The sequence below is a fragment of the Tyto alba genome, unplaced genomic scaffold (assembly GCF_018691265.1).
Source record: "Tyto alba isolate M040663 unplaced genomic scaffold, T.alba_DEE_v4.0 Super-Scaffold_1, whole genome shotgun sequence".
NCBI classification, from domain to species: domain Eukaryota; kingdom Metazoa; phylum Chordata; class Aves; order Strigiformes; family Tytonidae; genus Tyto; species Tyto alba.
Window position 1 is genome coordinate 38352695 of NW_024881261.1, and position 18553 is coordinate 38371247.

General features: G+C 41.5%; 1 protein-coding gene across 3 annotated transcripts in view; it reads left to right on the plus strand.

The window, feature by feature from the left end:
- Positions 1 to 18553, plus strand: part of MCU (mitochondrial calcium uniporter) — a 101899-nt gene that overhangs the window by 78213 nt on the left and 5133 nt on the right. For all 3 annotated transcript variants that reach the window (XM_042789091.1, XM_042789079.1, XM_042789090.1), the window contains exons 2-6: positions 8938 to 9007; positions 13110 to 13280; positions 14203 to 14307; positions 17268 to 17428; positions 17907 to 18110. In XM_042789091.1, coding sequence (XP_042645025.1) covers positions 8938 to 9007; positions 13110 to 13280; positions 14203 to 14307; positions 17268 to 17428; positions 17907 to 18110 — 711 coding nt within the window. The remainder of the gene's footprint in view (positions 1 to 8937; positions 9008 to 13109; positions 13281 to 14202; positions 14308 to 17267; positions 17429 to 17906; positions 18111 to 18553) is intronic.

The window sequence follows — 18553 nt, forward strand, 5'->3', positions numbered from 1 at the left end:
TGCTGTACAGAAGGGGTCAACCCCAGTTTCCTATCTCCTCCTCTTGCAGAGAGGCCAGATGAGATGAACTGAGGAAAGCTGAACTGGGAAGCCTTCAAAACTGAGTTTAACGTGCTATTTAGACATCGGGTTCAAAACAAGCATGTTTGTGTTCTTACTGCACTTCATGAATATGTCAATAAAGATCTGCTTTCCACTTCCGCTTAACTTCTGCCGAGATGCATTTTCTAGGCACACACCTATGGCACACAGTAGGGGTGAGCATTGCGCCATTTCCTATCTCAGGATGGAGATCGGAGGCTGTCCTGTGAAATAGTCAGGTACAAGATACATCATTAACTAAAGGATATTAAACATTAACATGTAGGGATGTTAAGTTTGCATATAAGTTTCCTTGTTCTGTGGTCTGGTAGCACAATGAAACAATGCTCTTCAATAGCTTTAAAATATTCATATGTTTTTGTTGGAATTTTTTTCATTGTCTTCTGTTGCTTTCATATGATAATAATTTGCAAGGGAACAGAAGTCAGAGTTGCACAGTTGCAATCCTTAAGGCAGATAGCATATCTAGGGGAAAAATGTCAGGCATCCACCATTAATCAAATGGAAGATCTTTTTCCAGGGCTTCATGAGAAGACGTTTGTGGGAAGAGCAAAAGGATTGATTTTTACTCTACTAATCGCACTTGGTAGTGAACTGATGGAAAGTGAAGAAGCATGCCAGGTTGAATGTCCTATGCTTCGGTATTTTTTACAGATGAAACCTGGCCAGTGTTAATTTGCCACAGGTATTTGTAGCAGTTTATCAAACCGATGGTTTTTGTCTTTGGGCCTGAACTTCTGAACGCAAGAGTATCTGTGAAACTTATTTGGCACTTCTGGGCAATACTCTTAAACTCCCTAAATGCCTCATAAAGGATTCAATGCTAAAGCTAGTTCAGCATAATCCAAGAGAAGGAACTACTTTTTGTCTTCAATGCTTGGACTGACTTGATGTTACTCTGGGTACAGAAGGACTGCCTCTTACTGGCTGAGGCACTCCTCTGCAAAGACTACTTACGTTTTTGCTCCACCAGTTCCCTTTTTGGAATAAACCCAAGTAACGTTTGTTTTTTTTTTTTTTGTAATGGTGTCCTCTCCTGCAGGAAAATGAGCAGGGAATTGATGGTGTAAGACTCGTCCAGTACTGGGATGTACTGGGTTGCTGTGGCTTGCAGAATGTTGTATGTCCCCCTATTTCAGGGCATGCAGCTTCTCCAAAGCTGTACATACGCTGGCGCCGACTGCAAGGTCTGCTAGAGTCTTATGTTTCTTTTCAATAGCTGAAACAAAGGTTCCCTCGTTTCTGAGTTTATTTCCCTGGAAAACCAATGTGAGTTGGCTGCTCCCCAGCACACACCGAGGCAGAAGAAATTTCCTTGCACTTGTGGAAGTCTCACTTCGTAACTCTGCTTATTGTTTCATTCTTGATGTTGAAAGTGCCAGCGATGTGTCAGTAAGCTGCCGTTTCCTCACCAGGAAGCTCTTCATGCAGTATGGCAGCAAAGTGGGAGAAGAGGGGTAAGAGCTCTTCTTTTAAAGTGACTGTGACAAAGACAAAAGGAATTGCCTCATGGAGTTGATAAGTACTAGAGGAAGAAAAACAAAGAACCAAATAACAGTAAGCTACCTGGGGGGAATTGTTGAGGGGAATACATCTGATTCCTTCACTCTGGTTACGGAGTTTTCAGCTGTGAGTGGCTGAGGGAGACAAAATCATGAATCGTGAAATCAGTGGGATGAGAACTCCCTAAATGCTTCAAACTGCTTTTTAAACCAGGGTTGGTGGTCCCTTTAATTTGAGAAGAGGTACCACCCTTTTTCGGTACAGGAGGATTCGAGTAACGAATATGAAAGTTAGGGAAAGGAATTCAGCTCTGCATTGTTTTTGTGCTCAGGTTTCAAAGCTGACGCAGGCTTAAATTTATCATGGTATTTTCTCTGGTTTCTGTTTTTCAAGCCTTCAGAATGCAAGGGAATTAAAATTCTCAGCTTTTTTTCCAGTAAGAATGAGGACTTTATTAAAGAAATGGAATTCAAACCATCCTACTCCAGTAAAGCAAAAATATTTTCGTAGTGAAACTGTGATCTGGCATCACAAACTATGAGGGAGATGTTCCAGCCCCACTTTGTGTTGCCTGCTAGAGATAGGAGGGACTGTGTGAAGTTTGGATGAGAGGGAATATAGTGGTCTGGTGTACCATGGCTATCATAGGTTTCAAGTAAAGTAGGAACAGTGTAATTCTTTAAGTTGTTGACATTTGCTATAAAATTAAGAATATAGACTGGGAAAAGGTTTTTGTTTGGGGTTTTGGTTGAGGTTTTCTGTTTGGTTTTGGTTGTTTCTTTGTGTTTTTTGTTGGGGGAAAAGTGATGTGGTTGGTGGCAAATGAATACCTGTTAAAAGCATCAGAGACTGCTTGACCAATGTGTTTAACATGTCCGTTGGACTTTCCTGTTCATTCCCTCCTCTGCCCTCTCTTGCCCCCGAGGCATTATGAAAGCCATCAAAAACAATGATGTTCCTGCAACTCATTGTTGCAGCATCTCCACAGCATCAGTAACACCTGGGAGAAAGGTGCAATTAAGAACAAGGAGCAGTTGCTTCATCCTTTTATTTTTTTTGGCTTTCTCCTCTCCTGCAAAGAATTAATCTCCTTCCTCCTACCCCCACCTCTTCCTGGACACTGTGGACTACCTGTTTCTTTTTAGGCAGATGGGCAAAGGAAGCAGGATGAGAAGGGAATATTTATAGCTCACCTCCTGTTTATGTTCCTTTCCTAGCAGATGTGATGAAGCTCTGTACTAATGCTGGAAGAGGAGAAAATTTAGGCAGGAATGAAAAGTGAGGCAAATGGAGACCATTTGCTAATGTGTAGGTCGTACAAAGTGCTTCCAAATGCAAAGATTAACACTTCCCACATCTTACTGGCATTACCTTTTTTGTGTCCATCTCCTCTGCCTGATTTTAAAACAAAAAAACAATTAAAAAAATGAAGAGGAACAGCACTGCAGTTCAGACGGGTTCTCGTTTGCTTGACCTTCATCCTCAGAAATGTCGCCCTATGGAGGCAGCAGGTGCAAAATGTTCTTTTAGGGGCAAAATCTGACCTATTGAGTGGGATGTGAGCAAGGGCGTATTGCCAGAGAGAAAGAAATGAGTTCAAGCCAGTGGGATTTAATCAGGCAAGTGTTCAGGTCCTGGGAGACAAGCCGTATGGTTTAAGAAGGCAGCAGTTTGGACTTGTTGGAAATAAGAGAGAAAATTGTGCTCTGGGGTATGAGGCTCCTCTGCTTTCACTGCAGGCGTGTTGCAGGAGCACAGCTCCCAGGTACAAGGGCTTTTCCAGCCACGCTCCCCTCCACAGCCAAATGTTTGGGGTTTTTGCATGCCAGCTTGCCGCGGGGCAGCGAAGCAGTGTGGTGTGAGTGCCACTCTTGCAAGAGCAGGTGCTGTTTTATTGCGCACCAGGCTCTCAAACAGAAGCAGGGTGCGTGCCTTGAAGGAAATACTTCATGTAAAATTTGCTACGCGAATGTATCCAGAGACTTTAGCAAAAAGTTGGAGAAGGTCTTCCATACAGGGCTGAACAGATCCCTGGTAAAGTTGAGCTCAATTTCAGATGAAGATTGAGATTTTTTTTTTTTTTTTTTTTTTTTTTTTTTAAAGGGAGATCCCGGAAGCAGGCCAGAGTGTCTAGATGTCTCGAAAGAAGGAAGGTGGTGAAGAAAGGGGTGAGCAATGCAGGCAGAGATCTCTGATGCCAGACTGGCCAGTTTTTATCTCTTTGGAGGTTTCTGAGTAAGCTAGGGAGGATACTGAAGAAGGCATCTGAAATTATCAGGGTAGTACCTGGGCACTGTCAGCAGCAGGATCCCTCTTTGCTGGCACTGTGGGCATAATGGCCGCCATCGTCTTCTCCTTGTCCCTTCACTGTCCTCAGGCCCATGTGAGGGACTGCTTTAGGCATCCTCCATGTTGGAGGACTGAGAAGGTCCTGTCTGTGCTCAGTCCTGCGTTGGTTCCTATGTGAAGAACTTGATTTGCGAAATTTTCCTTAGTAGTTGCTGTATTGGGGGCTGAGGGGTCTCTGAGGGGAGGCTGGGGCTGCCTCAGCCTGGTTCTGGCAGCCCCTGGCCGTGGCGAGGCCCAGCCCCGCAGCCCTGCTGGTGGTGCCTGGGGGAATCTGAGGTAAGAAAGGGGAAAAATGCTGGAAAACATAGGAATGAGGGGAAAAAAAGCATGAGGAACAGCTCTGCAAGCACTGAGGTGGGAGGAGGAGAGGTGAGCCAGGTCCTGGGGCAGAGACTCTCCTGCCGCCTGTGCTCTGGCATGGGGGTCCTCTGTGAGCTGTGGTGTGGATGTTTCCAGAAGGAACCTCCATTCCCCTGCACCCCTCAAGGCAGGGGAACGAGTTGGCAATGAAGAGGTCAGTTGGATCCTGGATAAAGGGGTGGGAGGGAGGTGTGGTGATTGCTGTCTGTTTCTTGATATTACCTACTTTAATTGGCAGTAAATCACTTTTCCCTTAGTTGAGTCTGTCATGCCAATGACTATGATTGGTGAGTGATCTCCCTGCCTTTATCCTGTGAGCTTTTTCATCTTGCATCCTCCTGTCCTGTTGAGGAGTGAGAGAGAGCAGCTGTTGGGGCAGCTGGCCACGGTCAATCCACCACAGTTATATGTACATAAATCCAGTCGGAGCCTGTGTACTGGTGCAAGAATATTAGCTGTGTTGAGTAAGACGTATCATGGAGCTTGGACAGCAGATTTCTGGTCAGAACACAGTTTCGCTCTGCATCTCCTCTGCTTTGCAAACAGAGCTGGTATGAGGGCGAAGCAAAATGGGAGGACAAAAGGGAACCCAGTGACTTATGATCAAAGTACTGTTTCAGAGAGATCAAAAGGTGACAGACTGAATACAGGAGCAGAAGTAGTTGGAGCTCTGAAGTAAGGGGAAAGAACAATAAATGGAGCTCTTCAGCACTCTTGAGGTGGGTGGTTTGGGTTACTGTGATCACTCAGGGAAGCTCACAGAGATTTTTGTCACAGAGATGCTGTCCATGAGGTTTTAGGATAACTACTGTTAGAGCCAGGAAAGACACTCAGTTTTTTATGCTGTGAAAGTCGAGAGAGGAAAATAGCTGTTGCATGTTGGAAAAGGTGAGCTGCTTCATGTCTGACTTAAGACAGCCTCATTTAAAGGAGGCCCTTCAAAAATTGTAGAATAGATGTTACAGCTGGTTACTTGCAAATGTATCTCTTAAAAATTTCGCTCATGGTAAGAAGTTTTTCCATGGATAATGCTCTGTTTTTCACAAAAGCTCTGCAGCTTTTGCTGCACTGGTACCTCCAGGTAATGACTTAGCAGAGCGTTTTACTTGTGTTATAGATAAAGATATTCACCTTGTCCATGCCTGGGGTATTTTTTTTTTTCTGGACAGCTTCTTTTCTGATTTTAACTAGGGTTTGGAGACTTGGTACCCCTAAGTTGTTACCATTCTATCATTGATAATTACATGAAATGAGGAACATGAGCTCTGCCAGATTGCTCCTTCTTTTCCCATCAGAGCGCACTCGCTTAGTAGCTAAAAGGCTGCTTTTTCCAGTAGGGCTTTGTCACCCATGTAGAACTGAGATAGCTACGTTACAACCTATAGAGACGCTGTTATTTTTTTACCTTTAGATTGTCCAATATAGATCTTGACAAGGCTGGTAAGACAGGAAACAAAGGATCGAATGGATGTGAAAAGAGACCATACGCAGGAATTTGCTTGAGATTCAGAAAGTTATTCTGGTGCTTAAAGCTTCTGATTTCAGTGGTCTGGTTTTGGGTGCTTTTCACACTCCAAGTGTCCAGCACTTCCAAAATAAGCGGTAAATTGGCCTCAACTGAAACGTGGATGTAGTTATTCTGCACTTCACTGCTGAAGCAGTGAGCTGTTGATGGTTGGTCTACAGCAAATGATTGTGAGATCTGGTCAGCAAAGCTTGAAACAAGTTCTTCTGCTGTGCCCCAGACTGCTTTAGTCCTGAGCTTCAGCCTTCTGGCACATTTCTATATAAAGTTGTTGAATTGCAGACTTTAGATAAACGGTTCAGATGTTTATCTCCATCTCAATTTTAAAACAACAGCCACCCTTCAAGAGTAAAAATGATTGATGATTCCTTAAGCTCTCACTAACCTTGAATGGCAGAAGATGGCATTTAGGTCTCTGACTTTGAGTTCATTTGTTCCTTTTTTCTTTTCCTAACCATTAGAGACCATTTTCTTAGGTAAGAAATTTCTAACAGCAGTATATATTGAGGCGCAGTTCAGAACTGCAGGAGTGACAGATACGTGTAGTTTAACCACTGTCTCTTCCTGTAAAATGCAGTGGCAGGTTTCTGCTGTGGGGTTAATGAAACAGAGTTGGTTCACACCTGAATGAGGGTGAAAGAATTGTCAAAGGGCTTAGACACGTCATCTCTTTCAATCATCTAACATGCCCTGGCTTTCAACCTGTTCTGCCTTTTCCCCTGTTCTTGTCTGTATTGTATGAGGGCAGGAGACTTCTGGAACTAGCTTATACCTGTCAAGTACTCATGGCCTTAAGGTGAAGCCTTTGCAGACACCAGTTATATAGCTATTTTGCAATGGCATAATGTTGGATTTGGTGGGTTTTAGGATTTTCTGAAAACTGCTACTAAAACCTTTGGGCTGCCATACAAATCTAGTAGAAAGGCAGGCTCTTCATGTGCAGTATTTCAAAAATAGATTATTAAAGTTGTGTAAAAGGGAATAGTAAAGCAGTGAAAGGCATATATCTGAGTGCTAGCTCTGCCATGGGATCGGGTAAACTAAGTATATAAACAGTGTTTTGTTGTAGTGCTCTCTGACAAGAGGTTTTGTGTTTCACTGTATAAATTCTGCCCACTCAGTATTGTATCTGGTCTGATACTATTTTTAGAAGGATTAAAATTGAAGTTGCTGCTTTTGAATAGGAAAAGGTCTTTCTTTTTAAACTCCCTATAGAGGCATCCCCTCCTTAGGTAAAAGTTGGTTCTGAGAACTGGCTTACATGTAGTGCAGTTTCTGACTTTTTTTGATAATAGAATAGTAATGCCAGGACAGTGGAGCTTGATTTGTCTCCAATGTGAGGCTGTGTCTGTTTTGCTTGAGTGTTCTTGAGTTCTAAACCTGTTTTTCTTCAGGTGTGTGTGTGTGGGTGTTCCTGGTTGATCAGCAGTAGCATGTGAGTGTTTATCAGTCCAGAAGACTTGCTATTTTTCAAATGTAAAAAGGCAAATTTGCCCTTTGGTTTCAAACACATAGGGTTGGGTTTTGTGTTTTTGTTTGTTTGTTTGTTTTTTTGTGTTGTGTTTTTTTGTTTGTTTGTTTTGTTTTTGTTTTTTTGTTTTGTTTCTGTTTTTTTTTTTTTTTAACACTACTTTTGCCAAAACATTCAGCTTCCTGCTTAAATTCAGCTACAACTGTTTAATGTCCAGTTCTCTTTTCCTGTTAGCTGCCTGTTTGATTTGACTGTAGGAAGCTGAAAATGCAGTTGCAAGGAGGAAAACTGAAAATTACTTGACTGATTTTTATTGCCAAGACTGAGAAAAATGGAGTGTAAACACAGCACAAACGAGAGTGAATTTCCAGAGTTGTCAAGGCACTGACCACCTTGGGCCATAATGTTCTGCTTTCAAGAAAGACTACTGTAGTTGACACTATCTTCAATTTGCATAGCAGGCTTCGGAAGAAAAGTGAAGTAGCAGATAAAGCTATTTTAAGTAGATTATTAAAAGCAGCCTCACAAAATGTGGAGGTCTGGACAACTTGGCAGAGAAATGTTCAACAGCCTGGGTTTTGTTTGCACACTTCTGTTAGAAAATTACTTAAAAAACAAGACCTACCTGGGAGATGCCTTTATAGTAATGCAGGTTTGGCAGCTGTATTTTAGAAATCAGCAACAAAAAATCCCAGGCTATAGGAATGCCCGTATTGGACTGCAGCTGTTGAAAAATCTGAGTGCTGGTCACTGAAATACATACCACCGTAGACAGACGAGAGCTAGTGTTGTACTTCACTCTTTTTAAAAATTGGGCTCTTTTATGCTGGAATGTAATTTCACTGCTGCGGGAGGATTAGTATATAAGTAGCATAATTTATCCTAGAAGACAGACTTTAAATCAGTCTGATTGTAGATTTTCATTAACAAATTAGTTCTTTGCCAAGATTGAAGAACAGATGAACTATCCCTGTGCTTTCTTCTTATTGGACTATAAAAAAAAAAAAAAAAGCCACAACTTCTTTTTAATAGCTCAATATTACAAATTTTGTTTTTCTTGAACAATTTGTTCATCTATGAACAGGCATGTTTACTACTTGTATCTTAGAGTTTGGCTTCCCTCAAAGGACAAGAAAAAAAATACATGTCAGCACAGAAGACAACATAAGAGAATGCACCTCTTAATCCACAGCTCCCTAACCCTCACCCACTCTTACGCGAAAACTTTTTAACCTTTAAAGACCGATGCTGATTTCGGCTTTCCATGTCTGTGTTGATTTCTTAAAACTGATTAACTGAACGTGGCTTTAAAAAGACCTTTTACATGAAGGGAGGAGGGGGAGCTCAGAGGTGCTGTTACACCGCCTCGCTTTAAGCTCCGTGCGTGGGGAGTGGGGTGCGTGGAGGTGAACTTGGCGGCGGGGCGAAGCCCTGCCGGGTGGCAGATGGCGAGGGCTGAGCCTGGCTGCCGGTGACCCTGCGGCCGGGATGCCCAGCACAGGCACCGGGGGGGGGGGGGGGGGGGGGTGGCGGCAGGGAGCGGGGACAGGAGGTGGCCCAGGGCTGGGATTTTGCCAGACGAGCGGCACCGAACACTTGGCCTTTTTGCTGTGGTTGTGTTTTGTAGGTGCATCAGAGGCTGTCTCCGTGGAGGAGTGCGAGAGTGGCCTATTGCAGTACGGTGGTGCCCTCCGATGGTGAGTACCGACGTGGAGGAACGCTGGGCTCCCTTCTGGCTTCACTAACTTAAATCGTGTTCCCTGACCCCTTTTCTGGTTGAGGCTTTTTTGGCTAGGAGGTAGTCCAGTTTTGAACTAAGGATGCGGCAGAACTAAGTCAAGAAGAATTAAGGAAATGATCACCTCTTCTAATAACTGTCCTTACAAAACTGGACAGGCTTTATAGAGAAAGATGTAATTGCATGCAACTGTCCAAATATTTTTGCCAGACTTTTTCCTGATGTATCCAGGAGGCCTGTGTGTTGCCTACCTTTCAGGGTACTGTGTGCCCTGTTAATTTTATTTATTCAATGAAAGTGCAGTTCACACCAGCAACTCGCTCAAACATTTGAAAGCACCATTTGCTGCAGTGAAAACATTGTGAAGCCGAGGCAATTTTGTTCCTTTATTTAAATTCTGGGACAGTTTGGACGTAAAGCTTTTTTGATAAGGTTATCATAACATAAACAAAAGAATACACTGGTGGAACTTGAGAAATCTCAGTATGCTAGAGTGCAAAGAGGAAACGAGCAGGTTGAGGATCAATGCCCACCTAACATCTCCATGCTGTGCGAGAAGACTAGAGCACTTAGGCTGACTGACAAGAGCAGTTAGTGGATCCTCTCCTTGTTAAGGCGTGTTAATAAAGCCTGAAAGCTAATAAAGGGTTCCGGCACAATTGCTTCCTCTACCAGAATAGTGAGTGTGTGCAAACACAAAAAGAACATGACTGCTGTGGAGAACCCAAGAACCTGAAGGCTTGAAGAGATAGAGGTGTAGAGGGCACATGTAAGGTTGAGAGGATAATTTGTGTAGCTACTTGCCCGATTTGATTTTTACCTTTCCTCTTATTGTGCTTGAATATTTCTCTTGTTATTTCTTCCAGTAACTTCACCTTTACCAGTAATAAATGTTCAGCACTGACTTCTTTGACCACACCCTTTTTTTTTACTGTACTTTGGTTTGGCCTAGTGTATTTGTTTAAGTTGATCTTACGCAAGAACAGAAATCTTTAACAAATACTAATGACCTGTTAGCTGAGCGCACATGGTTGAGTCAAAACTTTGTGCTGCTTGGATGGAATTCATACCTTAGTCCAACCTCATGCTTAATACAGTGTGTAAAGCACTTAACATCCTCTGTGGTCTTATTTAGCAGCATCCCTGACTGGGTTGTAGGTGTCAGTAAATGTAAGTGAAATACACTTGTATGCATTTACTTTCTTTTACTTGTCCTATGTATTTAAATATTGGCTTAAAATTTCATCAGTGAAGATCAGCCAAAATGTTAGGTCTGTAATTAGTGAAATGCCCCAATGCTTTGTCCACTTAGTAGCTTATAGCTGCCCTCGTGCAGATGATCCACAGCTCTGTCACAGTGGAGGAGAGCAAGGCAGACAGCTATATCGCAGTGTCTTGTTAATAACTTTTACTGGAGCTGTCTGTTGCTGACTGTTAGGTTTGTGTTATTGGCATGTCCTTCAGATTTTCTTTTTTTTTTTTTTTTTTTTTTTCCATTTGTCTCCGAGCTCTTCCCTCTCCAATGCAGCAAAAAACTGACTAGCCATTACTTGTGTGGGAGGTGATGAGGGGATCAAACTGGAGTTATGGACTTTCTCCACCAGTGAGTTAGACTAGAAAATTACTTCTACAAGTTTTTTGTAAGGAAAGCGTAAACCAGGTGTAATTCCAGGCTTACCGAGCCAGTCTTCTGAAGGGAAATAATTTGGTTTTTAACGCTTCACCTAAACTGGAAATCCGTGAGAAAGCTTTTGTGTGTGCTACTAGCACTGATGACCCTTGGTGCAGTCTGACCTATCGCGTTTATCACTGTGTTCTCCATCTGGTCTGTGGAGGGTTAAAATGCACCAGGGCTGGTGCTGGTAGGTGCTTCCTCCAAAGCTGGCAGTGATGGAGCTGCGGTGGTTGTGTTGTACCCGTAGGGATACATCGAAAAGCGTTGGTGCAAATGTTGTTATCTCTTCTGCTCTACAATAAACTGGCTCACTGCCCATATGATCAAGGTGACGTTTTAAAGAATTGTTTTCCGTGTCGTGTGGTTATGTAAGCACTATGTAAGTTAATGTTGTATACGCTGCTCACAGAACCAATGAATTGAATACTTAAGTGACTATTTTAAGCTTCTGAATGTGTTAATCATTCCTGCTGAGCCCGCTATCACAAGCGTAGCTAATGCTAATCTATTTTTTACCAGTCTCTTACTCAAATACTTGAATGAAAGAATGCAAAAATCTGATAGCTGGTGTTGTAATGGCTGCTGATAAGGAGCTTGAAATTCTGTCGTAACTGTCCAAATAAATTGACAGTTTGCTTTATTTTTTTTTTAATAAGTATTTGACTGCTGTCTTTGAGTTTTAAGCTTCGAAACATTAAAGCTACTAAAATCCTGTCAGCTGTTTGAGTCTTGAGAATAGGCCTTTACAGGCTTCCAAGTATTGGGGCCTCTTAGGATGCCTTAGTCATTTTAGATGTCTGTACTTGGTCACTTCCACCTAGTCTTCAAAGATGAGATGAAGACCTTTTTGTCAGCACTGGATAGCAATCCCCTGGAAGAGGAAAAACGCTTGATTCAATTCATGGAGGCATGTGACAGGAAGCTCAAAAGCCTGAGAGAGCTCTTCTGGCTTTGTAAAAGCGTGCTTGGTGCATCCTTTCTCAACATAAGTGAGCCTCCCTTTTCAGGAAAGGGACATCACCCCAAGACTTGTCCTACTGTGCCAACAGTCCTGTAATAAATGAGTTCATCATCTGGCAGCAGATCACTGAAAGGGCGGGTATAAAGGCCATTGGTGGCAAAACTTTCTGAACAGTGGCATGTCGAGAAATAATTCCCTTTGGTAGTTAAAATTACATTGTTTGTTTTTATTTCTATTTGCGTTGACTTCTTTAACCAACTAGTTTTGATGTTAGCTGCTTAAGTTGACTTGGCATGTCAATATATGAGTTAGAAGAGTTTAAGTAGATGGTGTAGTTCATGTAGTTGGCCAAAGCTACAAGAGGTGGGAATTCTAAGCCAGATGCAGCGTGGGTGGGTGTGACTGCACAATCCTTGAGACATGGCAAATGCTCTGAGCAATAAAAAAGACCTTAAGTTTTTACATAAGAAAAATAAGGAGCAATCCAAAGTGAATCATTTTTAGGTATGCTGCTCTATCTTAGCAACTGCTGCACTTGGGGAAAATTTTGACTGTTTGTGATACGGTAGAGGGCTTAGAAAATACGAACTTCTAACTTCTCTTTTCTATGTATGGATATCCCAAAGAGTGGGATGTCTTTCTGGAAGTGAAATAATAACTAGTTTACAGTTCATACAGATCACTACCATAAATTTTAGGAAGGTGCACCAAAATCCTTAAGACTGCTCTTGCAAAAGCTCCTGATGGTACTAAAGAAATGGAAAATTTTGTTTTATCTACACCTAAGAAGTAATGTCTGTTTTCTGAAGTACAAAGTGTGTTGATCGCATGAATTTTAGATGAAATGACCTTGAAGCTTAAACTCAGAATGCTCTTCTTACAACCTCATACTCCTCACTGCTCTCTTAAACAATTGTTGCCTCAGGACAAAGAGGAGGAAACCAGAATTAATACAAGAATAACAAGGTATGAAGTAGGCCCTTCCTTGATGTTTCCTAATATACTCAGTCTGGCTGTGCCTTCTGGGCTGTAAATCGTGATAAACTGTACAGTGTTTTGTCTTCCATATTCCAGAATACTTTGATTCTCAAAAACTAACCAAAACATGCTGTACTGCCATGTGGCTTTCAGATACCATGTTGCCTTTAGTATAAACATGATTGTGCTTAGAGTAAGTACCTTTTACTTTTCCATAAAGTGCAAAAAGTTTAACAGATACTGCCAAGTTAATGGGAGTGAAAACCTCTGGCATCCCTGTTTTTCTTTGATAGACACATCTCTTGATTAAAAAAAACACCAAAAACTTAGTCTGTTTTATGTTCAGCTCATAGCCATGTTTGTGTCATACTCCATGGCACAAATACAGAACTATTACAAGAAAATCTGTTAATTTTTAATGATAATCTTGTGGTTTTGTCTTTGTAGAAGTGACGGTGGTTTACCAAAACGGGTTACCTGTGATTTCTGTGAATCTTCCATCCAGGCGTGAACGTTGCCAGTTCACGCTTAAACCTATCTCAGACTCTGTTGGTGTGTTCTTACAACAGCTGCAAGCAGAGGACCGAGGAATTGATCGGGTTGCAATTTACTCAGCAGGTACTGTTGTTTACAAACTAATTGATGTATTTGCTTGCCGGCTATTTTCATCCAGCCTTTTGTGTTTTAAGTGAAAGTTTGCTGTGGTGTGAATTCTTTGATGTTCCTGAAGAAGTAGAAGGTAGAAATACCATTCCTAGAGTAAGAATAATGTTAGCTATCCCTGTGTAGTCAGGCCTGCTAAAGAAATCTGACTGTAGAGTGGAGGAGGAAGAAAACATTCCTAATGCTCACCAAATAGAGGCGAGTCCAGCTCAGTCCGAATGGAGGTGTTTTTGGTGAGTTCCCTACTTGTTAGTAGGAAAAATGCAAGATATGCAATCTATGTGGAGGTTCTAATCAATTGGTAAGGAATTGGGTGTAAAAGGTAGCACAGGGGAAATAGTATCATAGCTATGGAAACTCAGTCATGTTTTCACTTCACATGTGTCTTTTGTTTTGCTCAGTTGCTGCGTGCCTGCTAGTCACCAAAGCTCTGAAACTTTGTTAGGATGTCTTAGTCAAGTGCCATCAAAGCAGGTGTTTCTTTAAAAGGGGGTGTTTGCTAGGTTAGTGATGTCAGAGCTGTCCAATACCACAGATTGAAATAATTTTTAATGCCACTGGGGAGAGATGAAGGTCGCTTAAGTGAATTGTATTGCAAAACATAGTAAAATATTCTAAGTGTGTGGGATGAAGGGAACTGCTTTTTATATGATGATCCCAAATATCACAAATGTGGGAAAGCAGCTGCATACATAGCTCAGCTAATATTTACTATGTAAGGTCTCCAGTTATACATATTCATCTCCTGGTATATATCATCTGTGGGAAAATGTAGGAGTCCAACAACTGGATTTGAGATGGCATTACAACTTAGCCACAACATGTTTAGGTGCTTTTGTTTCTACTGTTCAATGAGTTCTCTGTGTTTGCCCTACAGATGGCACACGTGTTGCCTCCTCCACAGGCATAGATTTGCTTCTGCTGGATGACTTCAAACTGATCATTAATGATGTCACGTACCATGTTAGACCACCAAAGCGAGGTAAACCAGCCTGGTTCTAGTAAACATCAGAAATCCCAGTATTGTGTTCCAGGTTTAACCGCAGCATGCTTTATTAACTTGTTCAAGAACATCAAGTGTTATTTCTAAAGGAAGCTTTGCAGTTTCTAATCCTGCCCTTGGAGTCTAATTTAGTGATATCAAAGTAATCGGAGTAGTCCGTGATGAAAAGCAAATATTCATTACGCTCAAAGCCAGTACCCCCTCATGAGAGTAAAAAATTAAGAAGTGTGATTTCTTCTAATTTTGTAAATTTTTGTGATTTTTTTTTTTTTTTCTAATTACTGGGAAGTAATTTCATTTAACTCATTCTGAAGGAGTACAGTTCAAAGTGGGAGTTAGATTGAAGCTTGCATTGTCTGATCTGGAAGACGTTTCTGTAATTTTCAAGATGTAAAAACTTGCAAGAAGCTTTTGAGACGTTCTAGCATTAACTGGTGGAAGCAGGAACTTGGTGTTTTCATCTACTGTCTACTCTTTCTCCTAAGCAATTTTATAGGCTTCATAAAGCACCAGATTCTTGCATGCCTATACTTACCTCCAAGGACTTAAACGAAAGGACCAGTTTTGCAAGTGTTGGTCTGCTTGTTGCTTGGCTCACAGATAGCAGGCTATTTTTGTCTCCCTTATTGTTCTGTTATTGTTGCAGGCAAAAATGTGAATTTTGCAAGCAGTATTTTTCTAAAAATAATTTTTAGCCCTCTAGACAGGTAAAAAAATTAGGAAGGGTTTATAACTTGCATGCTCAGCTGAGGTTAGATGCTGGAAATACCTTCCCCTATTTATCTGGATGTTTCCCCTAGCGTTTGGGCCTTCTTCTCTTATCCTCCCTCTCTTCAAGCAGTAAATAATGAACAAAATCATTCATAAGGCAAAAGCTGTGAGGGAACTGTTAATGTTCCTTGCACCATCTTGACTAAGCCTGAATAAGACAATATGTTAAAGCAAGCTGATCTATCAAAAATCAGGAGACTGACCATACCTCTTGGGTCTGAGACTACCCTGGGTGGCTGACTTTTAGGAAGATTGCTGACATGGGCCATCTCCCTCTGTAGATATAGTTAGCTTCCAAGGACCTTTTTGCAAGGAAAAGAGTAAAAATGTATTCTAGCATTTTACTCTTCACAATATAAAAATACCAAGTAAATGAAGAAATTTCTGACTTGGGGAACTTTGTGCAGCCACTTGCCCTTAGTATTTGGGAAACTCTGGAATTGGGAGTACTGAATTGGGTGAGATGCCCTTTCTCCCCTGTCTGAGGTCTAGACAGGCCTCTGCTAGAGATGTTTTTTCCCAGTCTCCTTAAAAGCACTTTAACAGAAAACTCTCCATTAAGACTGTATATCTAAATCCCTGGGTATCACACACACAAAAAAGTTACTCTGTGCTCTGTCACCCCACTGCTCTGTGTCCTGAATGGGGTGGTTTTCACACCCTTATAAGACATGGTAAGCCAGAGAAGTGGACTGAGGATTTTACCAGGGTATCTCTTCTAACTGTTAGCTCCTGAGAGCAGGTGTTAGTATCAAGCCTAGCTGGTCTGGTCTGTAATTTTTAATACAGTTAAATGAGAACACAAACATGGTGTCTAATTTTGCACTGGAGAAATTGCTATCCCAAGGTAAGGCATTTTATACATCCCACTTACCTAATGTTTGAGAGCAAAGTCTGTGTTGGTGAGTTGGTATGTTTTTTTTTGTTAGCTTGCTTGTTTGATATACCCACTGTGTGCTGGTAGGTGAGCTTTGGGATCAGCTAGGTTACATGGAGTTACTGCCTCTCATTCATTTGCCAAGGAGATTTCTGTAGTTAGCTTGTATTAAAATGAATGTGCCTGTTAATAGGCACCGAGGTTAGGTCTGTTAAACTTCTCAGCTCTTGCTTTTCCATTTTTACAAAATCACCCTGTGTATTTTAAAATGGAAACGACAGAACACTGTAATCTGAAGTACTAAGTCCTTGTTGGTGGTCACTTCAGTTGGAACACATGTTGTTTTTGCTGTAGGGGAACAGGAGCCCTTTAGCTGGGAGGGGGATATGGTGTTCTCTGTGCGCCTTGGCACAGACAACTGAGTCATTTCTTTCCCTTGAGCTGCTAGTGTTAAAACTTAACACTGTGTCTGTAGCTCTTTATGCATTGGTTAAATCATATTTTGAGAAGAAAACATAAGGTCCAAGCCCAAAGGTGCTACAAAAATTTTTTTTTTAATTTATTTTTTTTATTTGGCTAATGTCAAGTTCTTTTGCTTTAATTTGAAACTTTTTTTTTTTTTCCCATATGAAGCATGTAATACAATAACACAAGTCACAATTCTTTTACAAATTAATTTCCTTTAGGAATCCTTTTTGTGCTGAAATGCAGGGATGAAGGCAGTTTGTTAGTGGTCCTGGTTCTGTTTAAATACTGTGAGAGAGAATTTCATTGCCCTGTAGGCAGTACGGCGAGGGGTTGCCCACAGAGTGTTGGGAAACAGTTCCTGACATGAGTATTCAAAATAATTATCATAAGACTGCATGTTCTGGGGCCACTAGCCCAAGATGTTTGGCTGCTGTCATCAATAACTATGGTTGCTGATGGTCTGTAGTCTGAATTCTGGCTGTTTCTTGACAGCTAGTGTGATGGGTCATACTAGTTTAGTTGTTCACTTGTCTGCATTAAGTCTCATATATAAAGATGGGTCAGAAGTAGCTGTTGATATCTGACAAGCTTAAGGGTAACTATCTCTTTTCCTTGTTCTTATAAAATTTTAAGAATATCCAATAATAAAGTCTGGTTTTCTTTTGAAGAAATAGTTTTGTCTTAGAGCGTTGGAGCTCTTCCAAAGGCTTCTGTGTTGAAGAGATATTTTCATACGTTTCCTGTGCAGACTAATAACAGTTTCTGAAGAGTGTATGAGACGTTCTGTGGATACATGCATATAAAGCAGTCTTTTTTTTCCTAGAGCTCTTAAGCCATGAAAATGCAACGACGCTGAATGATGTCAAGACATTGGTTCAGCAGTTGTATACTGCCTTGTGCATTGAGGAGCACCAGCTGAACAAGGAGAAGGAGCTGATAGGGAGACTAGAGGAATTGAAGGAGCAACTAGCACCACTAGAAAAAGTGAGACATTTCTCATTGTATTTTACTTATCCTCCAAATGCAGCCTTAATTTATTTCAAGGTTTTAAGTTAGGTCCCTGGCATGTTTCAAATAGTTTTAAGATCACTGAAGCAGATGATACATTAAGTGTATACCAAACCGTGTCTGTTTCTGGTTTCTGTGGAAGTATTTTGTTTCCTTGGTTTATATAATTGGAAATGAACTTGGTAGTAAATAAAGACTGGGACTAATGCAACAGAACATCTGTGAACATAGAGAAATAAATACCTTGGTGAAGCATTCAGAGCATGCTTGGAGTAAAATACGGATGATGACAAATACTGAAGGAGAAGTCTAGATTTGTCTGCATAATCTAACCTCCAGTCATAGTTTTCAAACCACTTAATATAAAGACAACGTGCTATTTTTATATTATCTTTAAATGATGTTAACGTAATTATTTTTGAGACTACAAGGTGTGTGCTTCTATCTTCTGCAGGTAAGGATGGAGCTCAGCAGAAAAGCAGAGAAGAGGACAACCTTGGTGTTGTGGGGAGGCCTGGCCTACATGGCCACTCAGTTTGGGATTCTGGCCCGCCTCACTTGGTGGGAGTATTCTTGGGACATTATGGAACCAGTCACCTATTTCATCACCTATGGTAGTGCCATGGCAATGTATGCTTATTTCGTAATGACTCGCCAGGTAGGACATGTTGTGCTGATGTTGACACCTCAGTAGAAGACATTCTTTGAGCTCTATTGCCTATAAAAATACCAAATTGTGTCTGTTCAAAGTAGCTTTGTCCCTTCTTTATCCTGTCAGAACCTAGATGCCACTTGATTTAATCTGTGCTGTCCAGGATGGTGGTGTATGGTTGTGGGATTTTCCGGTGGTGGCCACTGATGATTTCCTGGTTGTCTTACCATAATGCTTATGTATATTCGGCGGTTGACAGCTTTAGCTGTACGGGTTCATCTGCTGACAGACAGTTGTTTCTGCATGCACGCATGCGCAGCCACACACACATTGACTTGCACAGGAGACCTCCAAGTGCTGTGATTTATCAGCCCAAATAAACAATGGGTGCATAGGTACCTTCTGAGTTTCGAGGAAGCCCACTTCTCTGACAGGAGATGCTGGCTTTT